Source organism: Euphorbia lathyris, chromosome 10 (assembly GCF_963576675.1).
Source record: "Euphorbia lathyris chromosome 10, ddEupLath1.1, whole genome shotgun sequence".
Classification (NCBI taxonomy): Eukaryota; Viridiplantae; Streptophyta; class Magnoliopsida; order Malpighiales; family Euphorbiaceae; genus Euphorbia; species Euphorbia lathyris.
In genome coordinates, this window is record NC_088919.1 from 64,486,929 (window position 1) to 64,506,305 (window position 19,377).

General features: G+C 34.9%; 2 protein-coding genes across 5 annotated transcripts; one reads left to right on the top strand and one right to left on the bottom strand.

Annotated features, from left to right (window-relative positions):
- Nucleotides 1-1,104: 1,104 nt before the first annotated feature.
- On the top strand, nt 1,105-4,753 carry LOC136208198 (protein trichome birefringence-like 8). The gene is made up of 4 exons (XM_065999000.1): nt 1,105-1,481; nt 3,260-3,643; nt 3,738-3,893; nt 4,420-4,753. Exons 1-4 carry the CDS (start codon nt 1,105-1,107, stop codon nt 4,751-4,753), a joined length of 1,251 nt encoding a protein of 416 aa, XP_065855072.1.
- Nucleotides 4,502-18,884, bottom strand: LOC136208291 (uncharacterized). Of its 4 annotated transcripts, none has more exons than XR_010677043.1 (19): nt 18,680-18,884; nt 17,035-17,515; nt 16,347-16,438; nt 15,665-15,829; nt 15,171-15,561; nt 13,295-13,413; nt 13,141-13,213; nt 12,842-13,062; nt 12,698-12,742; nt 12,209-12,302; nt 10,522-10,713; nt 9,642-9,745; nt 9,463-9,544; nt 8,161-8,310; nt 7,194-7,319; nt 6,546-6,716; nt 5,038-5,097; nt 4,765-4,958; nt 4,502-4,682 (listed from the first exon to the last, which is right to left on the bottom strand). XR_010677043.1 is itself a non-coding variant. In XM_065999104.1 (19 exons), exons 2-19 carry the CDS (start codon nt 18,389-18,391, stop codon nt 4,848-4,850), a joined length of 2,718 nt encoding a protein of 905 aa, XP_065855176.1. In that variant the 5' UTR covers nt 18,392-18,585; nt 18,680-18,883; the 3' UTR covers nt 4,502-4,847. The 4 variants fall into 4 exon arrangements, 3 of the variants coding, with proteins under 3 accessions (XP_065855176.1, XP_065855177.1, XP_065855175.1); XM_065999104.1 differs by adding an exon at nt 18,351-18,585 and having other exon boundaries at nt 4,502-4,958; nt 18,680-18,883; XM_065999105.1 differs by adding an exon at nt 17,831-17,885 and having other exon boundaries at nt 4,502-4,958; nt 18,680-18,882.
- Nucleotides 18,885-19,377: the final 493 nt, after the last annotated feature.

Genomic DNA, 19,377 nt, shown 5'->3' on the forward strand with positions numbered 1-19,377 from the left:
TTCTTCTTCTTCGGTTCATCTTTTTCAATTTCTGATACCAATCGTTAGCGATTTTTGAGATTACTGAAGTATTATGTTCAATTTCCCGTAGAAATGGTATGTTTTTAGCTTATACGCCTGTTTTTCTCGCTTGTCTTGCCTGTTTCTTCATCTGTAACGATATCGTTTCAATTTCCTCTGTTTTCCTCCATTGTTGTCGCATCTATGACGAAATTTGTCGCATTTCGTCACAAATGAGACAGCAGTTGTCCCATCTCGTCACAAATGCGACATTGCAGCAGTTCAATTGTTAGATTTTTTTTCTTTCTCATTTTTTGAGCTTTCCATCCTAATCCTCTTCCGCAGACACTAATTTTTCAAAGGTTGAACGAAACATAATCTCTTCTCCCTATAAACCACCGTCTTTTCATCGGTTTGGGATGACGAAGAAGACGTTAAGAGTTTGAGGAAGAAGGTGAATTGGAATAAGGGTATTCTTGTCCAAAGTAGATGAAAGTGTCTAATTTGGTGAGATGGAAGTAAAGTGAGTCAAATATGTTAATGAACCCCTTCAAATGAGCTAAATTAGTAATTAGCCCTATAATTTTTTTTTATCTTAATGGAGGGGACGAAACCCCAGAACACAACAAAAGAACAAGCTAAGTGATATTAGTTATCCTAGGAAGACAAGTATCACAAATATCAGAAAATAAGCACCTCACACTCGTGAAGACCCAGGGGTAAACTTTCTGCGTAATTTGCCATCCAGTCCGCGGCACGGTTACCTTAGCGGAGAACATGAATCAACCTAACCTCTTCCCAATCATGTCTTAACAATCTTTGACACTCATCAATCAATCAGCCAAAACAACCTATAATTTAATAGCTCATGATGATATTTTCTTTTTCTTTTAAACATAGAAAATGGTAAAAGATTATTATTTTGAAAGTGATAATCAAATCAAGTAAGCAATATATAAATTTGAAGAACACAAGAAAAAGTCATAGTTGTCAACGCAAAAGACAGCTTAAAGACAAAATAAAAACAATTAATAATAATTAATTAACAACCATTAACTATTCTTCAGGATTCTAATTAAATCATTCTTTTCTGTTCCTTAATTCATGGATCATCATCATCTTCAAACCCAGAACCATGATGATCAATCTTTTCTTTTTCATTTTCCAATTAAAATCAAGAAACAACTTGTTTTTCTAATCGCAATTATTTCTTCAATCTTTGTATTGAATTTCATATCTCCTTTTGATCCTCAGCAACTTTCAAGATTTGGGGGTTTATTGTCAAAGATAACATCTCAGGGGGAGGAGCAGCATTGTGATTATTCTAATGGAAGATGGGTTCGAGAAGAGAGTTCTAAGATTCAGTCGTATGATGAGAGTTGTCCGTTTCTTGATCCCGGATTCCGGTGCCGGAATTGTGGGAGGAATAACTTGGAGTATCTTAACTGGAAATGGCAACCCTATGGCTGTGATATACCAAGGTTTGATTCTTTTTTCTTTCTTTCATGAGAGCTAGTCCGTGTTTGGCTCGATAAAAACTTGATTGTATTTGTTTCGATTTATAAATGAATCGAATTTGAACACGATGAAATTCAACTCGAAAACTCGGTTATAGATTCATAAACACATCAGCAAGTTTTGTTCAAAACTTTAGTTTTATAAGTTTTAAAACTACGTAGTATTGTGTTAAAAATATTTCAAATTAATATAAATTGGGTTGTTGGCGAGTGAAGTTCAATAGAACTAATGAGCTGCTCGTGACAAAGCTCGTGAACATAATTTTGAGTTCGAGCTCGACTATGAATACGTTAAAACTCCGCTCGGTTGGATTACATGTGATTGCATTTTTTTTTTTAATAGCATATACTTAAAAACCAAAATTATAAAAGCACCAATTGACCTAAATAGCTTAGCACTTCAATATCTCGTAGGTTTGAAACTGTATGATACAAGCTCATGTTAACGAGTCTAAGCCGAATATGGAGGTACTTATGGCCGAGCGAGCCAATCTGGTTTTTTACAATAAAGTGATAGATGGAACTGTCATTAAACGATTTATTAGCAGATTGCATCTAAAATGGTTAAGTTTGTAAATAGTACAAAAATAATTTTTATTGTTATCTTTATAAAAAAAAGGCATAATATATCATTTGTCCCCTGAACTTTCCAAAAATCTTGATTGGTCCTATAAACTTTCAAAGTGTCTCGATAGCTCTTTGAACTTGCGTAAAATGTAATCAACTAATCATTCGGTTGCAAAAAAGTAAGCTGCATACAGAACATGCATTGCACACGTCTTAAAATGTTATTACATAATTCACAGAATAGATTAAAAATAAAATTCTTACTTGCTCACCTTTAAAACTTGTATTCTCTAATATTTGAACCGCATACTTTTTTAAGGTGCATTCAACATATCTTTACTATGCAGCTCACTTTTTGCAACCGAGTGATTAATTGATTACATTTTACGCAAGTTCAAGGGGCTAACTTAACATTTTATGCAAGTTCATGAGGCTACCGAGACAATTTGAACAAGTTGAGGGGCAAATGATGTATTAAACCTAAAAAAAAATATGTAGATTGGTATCTTTTTTTTATACATGCATTTTTTACAATGACACATGTCGTTTTGGACAATTTAACTATGGACGGCCCAGTGCACTACGCGTTCCCGCTGAGCGAGGATTCGGGAAGGGTCCCACCACAAAGGTCCAAAATTGAATTAAGGGTCAAAATGACATGTGAAGTTGGCGGACATAATCGAAATTTAGGTATCAATTCAATCCTGAAGTTTGCAAAATTTAACAAATTAATCCAAATTCCATGAATTTTTAGATATCAAAACTGATTGCTTTTGGAGTAATTTATCAATTTATCAATTTTTGCCATTTTCAAAAGCTATTTTCATCCTTAGTCAAAAATTAAAGGGCTAAATTGTGCCAATAATTCATTTTGTGGTAAACTAACCCTACAGCCCAAGGGTCTATCGATCCATTTCACTATAAAAAAAAAAAAAGCTTTATTTTAGCCCATATTTATGATGACATGATTTTCTATCCAACTTTTATTTATCAGAATTCTATTCAACGTAAGTAATGCATAGAAATTCAATTCTACTAGTCCCAGTATTATGTAGAAGTATTGTATTTTATAGCTGACACTATAACTGTACTTAAGTTGATGTTTTTATCATATTTTCCTTCTAAGAGTTAATGATCTGAAATTTCACCGTCTTTACTTGTAAACGTACTTTCAGATTCAACGCCAGCGACCTCCTCGAGCGAAGCAGGAACGGACGAATAGTGTTCGCCGGAGACTCAATAGTAAGAAACCAGTGGGAATCCTTCTTGTGCTTAATAGCCCAAGGAGTTTCCAACAAGTCAACAATACATGAAGAGCATGGAAACCCCATAACTAAACACAAAGGCTTCCTCTCTATGCGTTTCAGCACATACAACCTCACTGTCGAATACTACAGGGCACCTTTCCTCGTCGTCGTTGGCCATCCCCCGCCATCTTCAGACGTTAAAATGACGGTTAAAGTCGATCAGTTGCACTGGTTTTCTAAGAAGTGGGCTGGGGCTGATGTTTTGGTTTTCAGCGGCGGACACTGGTGGAATGAAGATAAAACATTCAAATTGTATCTAACTTTTTCTCTGTCCTTGTGCAGATCCTCAAACTCGGGAGTTTTCGATCTTAATTACTAATAATGAGCTGCATTTTTGTGTTTACAGGGGCTGCTACTTTGAGGATGGAGGAAAAGTTAACATGTCAATGAATTTGATGGATGCATTTCAAAAATCTTTACAAACATGGAAGTCATGGGCTGTAAACAATTTAACTGAAAGAAGTCACATTTTCTTTCGTAGCTTCTCCCCGGTACATTACAGGCAAGTATTTTCAACGGGTAAAATACACTCGTGGCCCAACTTTGGCACTACTAACATAATAGGTCCTTTCAAAAAAAAAAAAAAAACATAATAGGTCCTGAACTTCAAAACCATTCACCACGCAACTTCACTAACTGATAACTCGTAACCCATATCACCCATTATAATTTCTATTCCGATTTTACCCCTACTAGGGGAGGAGAGGAAACTAGAGAGAAGAAAGTTACAGATTTCAAAAGTGGCCATTGGAAAATGTAGCATATAGGGTAAAATCGAAATAGAAATTATAATGGGAAACGTGGATTGTGAGTTACCGACGTCTGTTGTGGTCGACCCTAAACTTTTATGTTATGTTAATAGATAGCAAAGTTCAAAGGTTTTTATATCCGGTTTTGAAGTCCCTGTTAGTAACGACAAAATAGAGAGATTAGTGTATTTGGCACCTTTTTCCATTCAAAAAAAGGGGGTGGGAGGGAAAGGTGAATAGATTCTATGGTAATATTCAATTTCACACATGGAATTGCAGGAATGGCACATGGAACGATGGGGGTCGATGCGATTTGAATACACAACCAGAGAGAAACCACTCGAGATTGGAACCCGACCCAGAAAACAATGAATTGATTTCCAATATAATAAACCAAATGAGGTTGGAAGACAAGAAGAGGAATGTTGAATACTTAAACATCACATATCTGACCGAGTTCAGGTCTGATGGACACCCTTCAGTACACCGTGAACCAGGCACTCCGATACCTGCCCCGCAGGACTGCAGCCACTGGTGCCTGCCTGGAATACCAGATGTATGGAATGAAATTATTTATGCACATTTGCTTTCAATGGGATTCAGAACCAAGTGAAGTAACCTAACCACAAGCTACGAGGTCCTTGCTTCGACTCAGAAAGTGCAGTGTCATATTTTCAGGTCTGTATATAATCTGGGGGTATTTTCAACTAGGCTGACTCCTCATTTTCATCGGCTTCAGTATCGCTAGTTTCCATTTCCTTCACTTTTTCAAGCTGCCTCAACAGCGCCAACCTTTCTGGTCCGTAAGTGGAAGGTATCTGCAAAATAGAACATTGATTTAATCGTTAGAGATTTTGCATCTGCAAACGGATTTAAAAACGGAGGTATCGGACAGACCAAAGATGGCACGTATCGCTGAATAGCAGCTAACATTGCAGCATGCCCAACTGCAGTAACCTGTGGAATGCAAAAGCTTCTAATTCAGTACAGCATGTATGCTATAACTTTACAACGTAACACATACACTTAATTGAAATGTATATCCTGAAACCATTTTGATGATGTTTATCTAAAGCAATTTTTATGGTCCGCGATTGTACAATTGGAATTAGCCCGATTCTCATGACCCACCTTTCTAAGGGAATAATCAAGCGATAATAATTTTCAGCAATCCAAATATTAATACATGTTCATGTTAGCCGACCCCGAATCATTTCGGGACTAAGGGTTTGTTCTTGTTCTTGTTGTATAAACTTGTTATCGGAGCGCCAATGAGTTGCGACTAGGAGAAACTTAGAATTAACTATAATATCAGAGAACAAGGCAGAGCATAAGCTTCAATAGAACCTTACAACTTCTTTACTAATGCACTCTTAACTAGCCAAGCTAAATTGTGCATTTGGGACATTTTCTGGTGATTTAGGAATACATCAGGCACAGAAAGGAGGCAAATTAATACAATTTGTTACCCTATAAACATATGCTAGTAACAGTATTATGTATTATAAAAAAAAAAAAAAACAGTACTATGTGCTAATTCAAAGTAATTGTTTAGATATTTCTATTGATTTTAGTGAAGCATTCTTCGTAAACTTTTAGCAAAAAGCATGAACTTTACAAAGCGCTTCAGACATGCACATCATGTGTTCTTTCCTTTTTTTTCTGACATGTTTTGCCTTATGCATATAGCAAACTCCTCGCTAAAGGTGTATCAGTTTATTTCCTTTCGTTTTTAAAGGGTACCACAAATCAGTACAACAAAATCAATCAGGGGGCAACTTCATAAATTTCTCCAAGGCCTACATGTTCCAAGAAATGGCCTATAATACATCTGTTGTTGCCCCCTGACTTGGCCCAAAATTTCAACTGCCCCCCTAAACTTTCAAAAGTTCCAAATGACCTGTTCTTGTCCAATTGCATTCAATAACCCCATATTTCTCAATAGAATTTGTTGGATGCAAAAAATGGGAGACAGGCTCCGCCACGTACATGTCAAAATGCTCGCAACGTGTCAAAAAGAAAATGCCAAATAGACAAATCATTAGGAACTTTTGAATCATGGGGCAGTTAAAATTTTGAGGTTATTGAATGCAATTGGACAAGAATAGGGGGTCATTGAATGTAACTGAACAGGAATAGGGGGTTATTGAATGCAATTAGACAAGATTATGGGGTCATTTGGAACTTTTAAAAGTTTAGGGGGACAGTTGAAGTTTTGTGCCAAGTACAGGGGGCAACAGATGTATTAAGCCTCCAAGAAGTATTACCAAACATGATGGAGTAACCAGGGACAGAATGTAGTCATGATTAAACCATGTCAACGATGTGAGATACTGTGAAGCATTTTTTGGGCTTAACGAAAGAAAATGAGAATTGAGAAAAAATATGAAAATGTTTAGACTTACTGGAAGAAGCATTAAAAAGCCAATAGGAATAACTGATGCCAAGTCGGTCATTGTTCTCTGAAGAGCCTTTTTCTCTTTCTCTGTTAACTCATCTCCAATCAATGACCTCCTAAGCAACCCCATTGCAGCACCAACATCAATAGCTAGAAGCTGAGTTCCTTGTAAGACATCCTGCAAATGTTCGGTAACATATCTTTTTAAACATAATAAAATATTAAGGAGTCGGAAGAAAAGAAAGAAATTCAAGCTTTCAAACATAAACTTGAAGAAGATCCAAATGTATGATGCTTATATCAACAGTTAAACAAATCAAGAGCGAGATATGTGAATGCACATACCAATAAGATGCAGACAAAAGGAGAAAATGGTGTCAGGGGAAGGGGTAGAGTTTAGCCTCGTGTTTTATAAACAAACCTTTAGTATTTTGATAGGATAAGATATTATCAAGAAAGAATTAATTTCATATTTAAATTACCGAATACCTTGTTTCATCCATCACAAGTACTGTGGCACTCAAAATATATGCCACAAAAACCATAAAGAGAGATTCCTATAGCAAATCACAGAAACCTGAACTCTGATATTTCATGCTAGAATAGGCTTTAAGCAACTTTCACAGTTCTAGTACTTACTAATGAAAATACATACCGTACTAGTTTCCTTAAATTTGTCAAACGATTTCTGTATGATGTTTTCTTTCTTTTGAACTTGGACCAGTTGAGCATTTCCCACATCATCATAGAAATTTGTATTGGCCTCACGATCCTTAGTATCCTGAAAAAGGTGCACTTTAAATTGATAAAATTGCACCGAGATAGTAAGCTGAATAAAGAGACCTCATATTTAAGTTTGAGTGAAAGATCTATTATATTTTGAAGGGGGGAAACCACAGACATGAGTAAGTTACTGAAAAAGCAGGCTCAAAGCCGAGACTGTGACCAGATCTGATGATTCATTGCCAATAACAAGCAGATGAAACTAATAAGTAATGAAGTGGTGGTACAAATGAACCTTATTATGGATAAGAAAGTAATTTGATGAAAGAAAAATAGCAAGAAACATGGTAGAAAGATAATTAAATGCACAAAGAAGAAAATTATGTTGCATGATTACCAAGTTCGCTAACGACGCTGAGAACTAATTGATAGAGAACGGTTGATAGAGAACGGGTGGGTGATGGGAACAACGGTGCATTACTGGATATTTTGTCTCATGGACCTAGGTTGTGGCAAGTTCATTCTACGTAGAGGCATTTCTGTTATGCATAATGGGATTTGAGCAGTTATATATAAGAGAGTGAAAGGAGGGATGAAGGATGGGCATAAGTAAAGTTGTATTTTGGGTCTCTAAGCTTTAGGTTGGATGGGAATGTCCCCGAGACTAGGTTCTTGCATAGTAGTCTTTTTCTGTTCGTTGTTCTACTGTTTGTTTGGTTGGTATTACTGGTTACACTTTGATGTGTCAAATTTGTTATTCTCATCAAGTTCTCAGTGCAATTTATGCATCATAAAATTCTTATTCCCATAATTATCCGATCATGTTTGGTGAAATTTCTTACATGCAAAGGAAACATATATAGCAAAGTGAAATATGATGTGTTAAGCATGAGATATACCTCTTCATTTTCAGATTGATCGGTACTTCTATGGACTCGTTTCTCTAGTTCCATTAACTCATTCCTTAGAAGTTCGAAACGAAGAATGTCAGTTGTTTCTGACTCTGCAACACTTTCAGTGAAAATAGGTTGATCAATTTGCTTATCATCCTGCATTTACCAAATCAATAAGAATTTTCATTACAGTGATCTGCACTATCATTCAACTCCTGGGAACATGCATGCAAAATCATGACACGCGTTACATGTCTAGATCATATTTGCCATCCCATTGACTAAGAAACAACAACAAGCCCAGGCCTATCAAACACAACCAAACAGCAAACAATTTTTTTAAGAGCATAGCATCAGTGAAACACTAATAATAAGACAGTTGACTGAGTGTGGTCACTGGTTAGTTCTGCTATTCAGAAAACTAAATAACTGTTACCCAATTTTATCCAATGGACTAGCATCTATAGGTTTTAGCCATTTTTAATTTGGTTCACTCCTATATTGCCTGTATATTAACATTAGCTGCAACTAATATAGTTGAACTAATTGCCCTACCGGTCAGTTTCTCTCCCATCATAGCCTACTAGCAGGAAAAAGATTAAGAACCCTACTTTCCTAAAGGGAGAGATTGAAAGTGGAGTAGAAACCACTATCACTCTAAAGAACTTCTAAAGCAGCACCAAAGATGATAATACAATTAATTGAATTTTAATGGTCATCATCAGGCCTATTATTTATCAGTAACAAAATTGACACTTAATAAGAAAAGAAGAGAATGTCTAATTTTTATGTTCCACATCCAATAGTTTTCTGATATCAAGCTTGCATTTTGAACCTAAAAAAAATGAATCAATATCATAAAGAGAAACACTACAGTGATAAGTATGTACTTTAAGGTCATTTAGCAATAAATCTTAGCCTCTTTGATTGAATGTTATTACCAAAGACAGAAGTATCAAAATCAACTCTGTAGCTACATCATATCCATCAACAAATATAACAAGGTATTAACTATTATTACTAAAAGACTTTGTCAGTCACCAGCCACATACAGAAATTCAACTAATAATTGGGCAACCAGGCATAGTATATTATGGTAGTTCTATCCGGGTTGTGTTTTTAGTAGATAATGTGCACTTGTGCAGACAAGTTTGCTATTATATCCCTATTCTTAATGTAGTGACAATCAAATGCTTTGATGTAAAGGAAAATGTAAATTTAAAATCACATATTTGAATTTGACAATGAAAATCTTAAGATGCATTAAGATTAGAAGCATCAGTAGGCACATTGTGAAGGCAAGCATACATTTCTGTCTGTCTCTACTATCTCAGGCTGAGGCTTCTTCGATGGAAATCGTACAAAGGAATTCCATAATCCTCGAGATTTACTGGCAACTCACATGAAGAGGAAGAAAGACAAGGAAATGAGATTAAGTGTGAATAAATCAAACTACAGGCACACATAGCTCAGCAGAAGTTTCATACCCGTTGCTCCCACCAATTCTCGTATTCGCATTCTTTCCTCGTTTCCCTGTGAAGTACACTTGTTGCTCCTTAGCAGAAGATTGAGAGCTATTTTCATCATCTCCCTGTAATATCAGTGCTGAAGTATCAGTATATGAGAATGTATATGTAGTTATTGGAAAGTAAATAACATGGATATTGAGAGATTGAAAAGATGATTTTATTGAGTATGGAAAGTAATTAGTGCTACATAAAATCAAATACTGATACATAAAATCTTAAACTGATTTCCTAAAAACAAGCATACAGATCAAATCAAATACTAACTGATAGTTGACTCTTTCAAATCATAACAAACAGGAGCTGGAGTCATACAATTCAACAGTATACATATGACAAATGTCAACAAAGATGAGTACAGTTGCATAGTAAGCACACAAAACTGAAGCACATACTGAAAGAAAAAGGACTAGGAAAGTAATACCGCACATTTTTTTTTCAAGCTGGGGGAAGGAACCAATACGCTTGCCAATGAAAAAGCAAGGTTCACACTGAAACATGCTGGAAAATAAATTGTAGAAAGTGCAAGTTTATATGTGGCATTGGATTTTATGAATGATGTGACATGAAATAACATATAGAATTTTTTGCATCCATTTATATTGTCACTCTCACAGATGCAAGTGCCGTGATAATGTACCAGACACAGTAATTAAGCATTCTCATTTCACAACCATGATTACAAATGATAAAACCGGGGGACAAATCATAAAATAGAACTATTTGAAGAATGTACACATACATAAAAACATACATATATAGTAATACATGGAAAAACACAGTCTATTATTTTTATGCTCTCGACTGCATGTTCCATTGAATATTGGGAAAAAAGAAATACCTGCTGAAGGGAATCAGCTTTTGCCCTGAAAGATGCCTCCAAAAATTCAGCCTCCTTTTTAAGTTTCCTGATTTTCTCAAGATCAGAACAAGCAGCTTTTAATTGCTCCTTTCCTGAATTAGAACTTGACACATGCAAGTCCTGAAGCAATTTTTCGAGTCTTATCACAGCTTCCTCAACACTCTCCAATGCCTGACAAAATCCGTACAAGAAATTAATACAGCAATCAATAAATTCTAGAATATGATACATAGAACACTAATATGGTACCACTCAATTGACATCTTTATGCATAAAAAATTTAAGGCTAAATCAAAAATAAAATATCCAAGGAAGTGCGGTAACCACTTGTGGGGCCCATAAACATTCGTCGAATGATGGAGATATTGAGCTAATTCCACATCTAACAACATGTTTCCATAGCCTCACAAATGTAATTCTATTGATAGACCTAACTTCATTCAAACTCAATTATTACTCCTGTAATGCCCATTCACTAAACAAGGTCATCCTCCTGATGTTCTTTCTATTTTTAATAGAACATTGATAACACGACTTAGGGCCAAAAAATATTTCCAAGGTATATGTTTGAGATGCCACTTCAATAGTTGCAATAACCACTACTTGTTTATTCCAACAAATTTGAACATTCATCAAGACAGAATAAAAAAATGTTTGAAAATGGTGATATATATCAATATTCAATTTGCAAAAAAATGAATTTTATATTAATTGTCTACAGTTGGCCACCAGAGTTTGGAAAATATGGACGTCTCTCTGTGCATAAATATGATTAATTTCTGATTCCTCAGCATGAAGCATTCATCAGAAAGCCGAACAACAAAAAGAAACCAGTCTTTATGGTATAAAATCACCAGGTGAACCATGAAAATGAACATAAATTTATATTTATAAAAACACAAGTATATTGCTAGAATGATCCAAAAATATAATATAACAGAGAAACCAGACATATAAGGTGGGTTCCCCGTTCAATAACATATTCAATATACAGAATATATGAGGAAGCTGACACCATTTTATTGATATTAATCAATGAAGAAACAAAATTCCAACTATCACAAGGTTCACAACCACAAATATCCTCTGTTTCTTACCATTCACCCTGAAAAAATAACTAGTTACAGTTCACATGCCTTCAAACAAACAAAAACTGACAAAAAAAAAGGTTCATTTAAATTTAAAGAATGAAAACTGACTTTAACAAATTAGAAATAAGAGAGCTGGATTTATCTAAACCATAAACCTCAAGATTATTATTATCATCCTCCGCATTATATTAGAAAACGGCTGAAAGGATAAAGCCCAACAAACAAAAATATTTTTGAGCTCACTGACTTAACCCAGGCTACACCGCTACCGGCACCCACTCTTCCACAGTTCCACCACCCCCACCCCTCCTGATCACTTCTATTTTGTCCACTTCATCATTCCACGATTAATGAAAACTAGGATTGTTATGTTAAGATTGACAAACCCACTGAGGAAAATTAAAGAAAAAATAGAGACATAACAATATATATATATATATATATATATATATATATATATATGTTAACTGATTACAGTTAAAAAGATACGAGTGAAGACTCAACAACCAAGTTGAATATGAACTGCGAAAAAATGTACTTAGTGGAATGAACTTCAGTTGAAGGAGAAGAAAAACCTTGTCAAAGGAATCCATCTCTTTGTCTATTGGTGAACGGATTTCAGATCCAATCCGCTGGGTACAAATTTTGTTATTACTTTCTGTCATATTCCTGAAATAATTCATCAAATGTTATCAGTCACAGATAATAATGTATGCCAATCACCTAATCGAACAATGAAATGCAAGCATCATTTCACCTGTTTGCTAGAAACCAAATACTAATTCATTACACCAAAACATTAAATTAAATGGAAAAATGATAGCACACAGCTGATATGAGAGTGAATCACATTAAAAATAGCATACTGAAATTTGAGAATACGCAAGAAGGGTTTTCAACTTCCATGGAGCTTAATAAAAATATCACAAATTTTTAAAGCTTCTCATTTCATATGGGGGTACACACAAGCATTATAAAATTCAGACCAAGTTTAATCAAATTACATGAATAATTACTGCGAGTTTGAGGAACAAAGCATCAAATTATTCTATCAAACGGCTTACCGTGAAACCCCAAGTTCTTCCTTGCACTTCACTAATTTATTGTGCCTAAACAAAAAATAAACAAAAAATATGAGAACACTAATTAAATTAATGAGTCACCTGACGTTGGTCCAATAACTATTCATCATAAATAAGTATAATTACCCCCTGGAGAGGAACCTTGCTGCCTTGACATTGGAAGGATTCTCCAGCCATTTACTATATTTAATGAAGCTCTGCATCCAATAAGAGCACACATCTAAGATTTGAGGGATAGCTTCAGCATTTGGAGGGCCTTCTCGTTTCTTTCCATGACCGTGAATCTGTTTTGCAGCGACAGTATTGCCTGGATAGAAAGGAAGCCAGTCCAGCTCTTCACAGACTACCTATAGAAGAAGGCATATTCTGACTATCTTAAATTAACCAAGGCACGTTTATCTAAAGTAATATGTGATAATGCTGACCTCTACATACAATTGGTAAGAGCTTATTGATGAAAGTTGAGGATAGTACAACACACTACCCCCGACAAGGTACCTGCAAAATAATGTACATTTTCTTGAGTTGGTAATGGAAAAAATGTCATATAGAAAATTTTAAGAAATAGTCAAAAGCTACCTTACAAGGCCTTCAATAGGATCATTTGTAGCATCAAAGCCATTTGCAGACAAATAGGCCTGTGTGCTTCTCCCCAAGGCAATAAAGAATCCAAATATAGCCAAATCCTTCTCCAGAATCTGCAGTTACAAGCATGAACTTTTAATAACAGCCTCTGGATGGTAAATGGTAATAGTTGTATTTAACAATTTAATTTTAATATTTTAATAGGTTTTACAGGTTTTGAAATTTGATATGCATGTTTTCATAGCTGTGGTCATTTTTTGTCTAATGACACCACCTCCTTTCTAAGTATGGAGATAATGGAAGTTTTGAGTTTGATGTTCAGGCAACAATTACTACAAGTCCTATTATGTAGGTGATATCAAATTGAACTAGTTTCCTTTGCATTTAAACATTCTGAAGCAAACTTTGTATATCTTGGAAAGTTTTAATAAGATTTGAGACCCAAGTATTAAACAAGCTATTATTAGGGCTACACTCATATTAGAGGGCAGGGTGATTCAAAATGTGTCATGCAAGTCACACATTTTACATGTATTTTCAGAGAACGGTAAACTATCCTTCATATCAGTTTCATATTTCTACCTTATTGTATTCATCCTTAAACCAATGTAAATTTTCTATTAAAAAAAATACTTTTATCATTGAGGCATCCTTCACCCCTATTTGGTTCAACAGCAGATGGTTCATAACCAATTGTGAAACTTTTTGTAAGTTAAAACTGTTGAAAATTACATGTAACTAAAATAATAAGGGCATTCATATTTATCAACTATGTGAAAAATAATTTCTCTGACAAATAATCAATTATAAAAACACAAAATGTATTCAGAATTATATGTAACATTTCAAAATTTTGTATATTATGTTTCACTTGTATTTCTAAATTAGTTTTGGAATTTTTAATCTTTATCTTTACATATGAATGATTATTCCTAAAAAAAAAATCCTCTCATCTATAAAATACCTACAACCTAGCTTTTGGTTTGAGAGCGGATATTTTCAGTTTCTCATAAAAAATTTAGCTTATTTTAAAGGCTGAGGCTAAACCAGAACAACTGATTTTTGTTTTGGTCTTACTAAACACCTTTTGTTGGGGGTCAAGTATCTATCTGTAGATTGTTGGATTCCAAAATCTAAACAAATACACAATTCATATCCAATCCAAATATAATATATGTTTCCAACATGCTTATATGAGACTGAATTTGGATGCATGACCTTACATACCTTAAGATTAAAGGTCTTGCCTACAACAAGATCTTCTAATTTATTTCTTGCAATTGATAAGCCACCGTGAAGAAGGCTATGATGCCCAACAAGCGGAGAGGAGTGCCTCCCCACTCCTTCCCCCGCTTCTCACAGGCAATAGCTCCTCCCCACCCCCACCCCACACCCCTCCCCCCTGTCTCCATACTAAGGAACTGTATCCCAGGAATTGTTTTTTTCCAAAAAAGAGAAGCAAAAAACATATACACAAAGTAATTATATTTATTTACGACAAGGACCCTGGGAGCAGGAGACAACTTCCCATCCTAGGCAATGGCGAAAAAAGTCCTCATGTCTCCATCCCATCCTTGTCAAGTCGGATCCCCAAAGGGAGTGGGGAAGCCCAACACTGTCGGCACCCACATTCAAATGCCCTTAGATTGAGAGTGCCCTTATTTTATTTACCTGAGACTCTTCTCAGAAACTCAGTAAGCGCTGCCAACAAGCCACAACCCGTAGGTAGGGCCTTTATTTATTGTGACATGGTAAACGACTTACTTGTGACCATAAGGATGCAAATTTAGCCTTTAAAAAGCTTAAGTTTTCAAAGTTACCAGGCACATGCTACTTGAGTAATTTCCATTTCGAAACCTTTAACACTAACCTCAATACTTTCAGATGTTGTTAGTCTTGACCATATTCTTTCCCTATCTATGGCTCGCTGCAGTTGCTTCTGTATAAGATTAACCCAGAAAACAACCTCCTCTGAACAATCATTTTTCACTCTACAAGCAGCAACTCGGGGACCAAAATGGACCAAAAATTCTCTTTGCAAACCAATATCCTTAATATAATGATAAGCTTGACGTATAGGAACAAAATCAACCAGCATTTCCATCAATCCGCCAGTTATATCTGAGATCGTGGAAAACAATTGCGGGCAAGAAACCTTTGCAGCACCAAGTTTAGTAATTGCAGCAATACAACTCAGTGTAAGCAACAGGAGTGCAATATCGCTTCTATTGTCTGAATCCGAGGACATGCCTTTACCCAACCTAAAAGAAAATCAAAGAAACTTTGTTTACACATTGTTATTGAAATTGTTATTAGATTTACAATCAAAGGATCAAATATCGAGTAACAGATAGTGGTAATTACACAGCAGTGGCAGCAGTGAAGCGTATATCCCCTTCAAAATAACCAACAAATGATGTCACCACAGAAGGAACTTGCTCAGACCAAAACCATTCACAAGCCTCAGGATGCTTGGCAGATAGTTTTTCCCTAATTGAACTCTCAAGGGGAGCAGATTGGCGAAATAAACTGCACCAAAAAGTTGTTAGACCAGGTAGAGATTATAATACAGATATGTCAAAAAAAGAATCACATCAGAACTGTTAACAGGAAGGGATATCAAAGACAATCATAGAACCAAAGATCTTGAATTCATAAATGTCAAGAACATATAGAATTTACATTCAACAAAACAAAAATACACGTCGGAAACAAATATACAAGCCGGAACTCCGAAAGTTAATCAGATAGTCAACATCCACTACAAAAACAATGAATAAGTTCTCAACAATTACAATTCATACTTGGTACAAAATTGATTCTGCTAGACAATTTTTGAGAGAGAGAGAACTAGTAAAATTCTATGATCTATTCAGGAAGACTTTCAAACAGTTAATTTATGTACTTCACATATAATTAATGAAATTGACAGTTTATAAATTGTGACTAAACCACATGAGCTGAATCTGATATGTATTAAAAGCCTGAGGGAAATCAATGTAGAACAATTTGAAAAGTAAAATATATATTATATATTATCCAATACCTCTTTTGGACAAAAGTATTTACATCCCTATCCCTTCCTTCACCTCGGGATGAAATTTCACATGCTGCTTGCAATAGACAATACAGAGAAGCCTGAGAAATTCATGAAACATGAGATGTCCTAAATGATATTTTCTGCCGAAAAACATTCACTCAAACAACACAACGGTTAGCTGTAAAAACCATTCAACTGTTATCCAAATTTTCATGAAAAAAAAACAGCAATAAAGTGTGAGATAAAAACTATTACAAAAAGAAATTCAAACTAATTATGAGGGAGAAGAATTCTAAATAAATTAGGAACAGCTTATAAGATATTATTAGAACCAATTATAGTACAAATAACTGGAGGATCTTAGGTGTAATTAACCCACTGAAGGTAGATTACTTGCAGTTATAGATCTAGCAGCTACTTTAATAATAAGATATCACCAATGTTCTATTTGCTAAATTAATGAAATGGAGCTGACAAAAATAGATGAGCAATTCTTTGAGTATAAAACCTCCAAAACTGCACGACAAAAATTGCTGCATGCAAACACAATAATTGTCCCACTACCCTACATTGTAGATATGATAAAGGAAAGATGAATGCCTGAGAACTTTATACATGCATATCACACAATTGAAAAAATAAAGTAGCAAAGGCAAGGTGAAATATGTCCACACATCTAAGAGTGAGAAAAGACCTGATAAGACAGTGTTTTCACCCATGCATTCCTGTCTACTCCGACCCAGGCTGTTGAAAACCAGGATAATTTTGAAAGATATCCCTGTTCTTTAATTGACAACTCAAAAACCCTTGCTGCATCATGTAAATATTGAACAAGTCTACTCCCATCATCTTCACCTTGCAATGTCTGACTGAGTTTGATTCTCATTTCATCTACATTAGAACTGGTACTTGGTTGGGGACTTCCATTAACAGATACACTATCATCTGCAGATGAAAATGAAAAGAAGGGTCCCATCCTTCTTGTTTTATGACTGGCCAATTTCGATTTCCTATTTACTGTGAGAATATGGTTGTCATTTCCAAACTTAGCACGCCTCATAAGATATCTTTTCTTTGAATTACCCCAACAGCTCAATATGTAATCCAATTGAGCAACTCTTGTGTAGGAAACATGCTTTCCAATCAAATTTCGTGAGATGCATGGATTTGAAGCACTGCATTTTAAAATACAAAATTAGTGATATAGGTTCATTCAAGAATGTTTCCGAGTTCCAATAGAAATAATGACTCTAAGAGAATCACAAAAGTTTAAAACACAAAACAGGTATAGCATGCCCAAGTGCAAAATAAAGTAATTGTAACATCATTTTTTATTCCCTAACTGTTTTTCAATTCCTCTCTTATTTCATTCTTTTCCCCTTAACAAACAAAAGAAAAAACGTCCATAAGCAAAGACAATAGCGCTAAAACTCCAATCCTAGAGCAATCAAGACAGACAGTTAACTCAATCATGAAGAAGTAGTCCTTACCTCACTCCAAACACTTAAATTAACAATAACGCCATTCAACTCGCCAAATTAGCCACTAACAAAAAATAGCTACGATTAAACGAATTATCCCCAAAGTAAACAAAAGAAAAAAGAAACCGTGCATTGAAAAGACAGGTAATAACAATAATAAGAATAATCACAATTCACCTAAAGAAAACAAGCAGATTTCAGAAATTCAAAAATAGCACAAAAGATATATACAATTGAAAAGGAAAATCAAAAACCTCAATGTAATAGTAGCAGAAGAACTCGATTATTCAATTCAGCAACGGAAAACATCGGTCTAAGATTTCATTTCCAAAAATAGAATCGCCAATTCAATTTTCGCCAGTTTCTTAGTATCCAACACATAACTCAACTAAAAAACCAGCGGATAACTAATTCCGTAAAACCTAGCTGCACCGAGAGTGATAATTAAGAAATCAACCACCAAATGCATAAAAACACAATATAGTGACGAAAATGAGGAAAAATAGCATGTCAGTGTAGAGAAGAAGACCTTGTAGGTATGAAGCTATGATTCTGCAACTTAATTGCCATAAACAAAGGAAAATCAAAAATCTCAATGTAATCGTAGCAGAAGAACTCGATTATTCAATTCAGCAATGGAAAACATCGGCCTCAGATTTTAATTCCAAAAATAGAATCGCGCATTCAATTTTCGCCAGTTTCTTAGTATCCAACACATAACTCGACTAAAAAACCAGCGGATAACTAAATTCTGTAAAACCTAGCTGCACCGAGAGTGATAAGTAAGACATCAACCACCAAATGCATAAAAACACAATAAAATGAGGAAAAATAACATGTCAATGTAGAGAAGAAGACCTTGTAGGTATGAAGCTATGATTCTGCAACTTAATTGCCATAAACAAGTAGGAAGAGACAGAATTCAGCAGGAAATTTTAGTGTTAGGTACGCGGGAAAATGGAGTGAAAGAGGGAAAAGATGAAGAGAAAAAGTGAAAATCTGAGGAAGAAAGAGAGGAGAGGTTGATGACGTGGCAATGAGACTTTATCCGTAGACGTGGAGAAACGAATAATCACAGAGCTCGGGAGTGGTGCTTCTAAGATGTGGCGGCTTCAAACATATCCTAAAACGACGTCACTTTAAACTTTGTGGGCCGGTCCAGTTCAGGCCCGAATTTATTGGTACACGTGTCACCAATCGATGGCTTAGCATCAGGTCAAAGTCAAAGTGCTTCCTTGGTCCATCTTTTTAGAGGAGATTGCTCCCTTGTCGGTTTTTAAAAAATTTCAATTGGATCATTTTTAATTGACTAAAGTAAAAAATAATCTATTTTCGTGTTTGTTACGAACATTTTTTTTATCCAAACGGAAAGTAAATCTTTTTTCCCGATGGGAAGATAATTAAGGTTTTTTATTTTGTTAAAAAAAATCTCAAAATTAAAATAATTGATAATAATTTTAAAATTAAAAAATAATTAATGACTTAATGATATTCTAAATAATTTCAACTTCTTAGTTTTTTAATTTTGAGGTAATTTAGGTGTTATTTGTTAATAA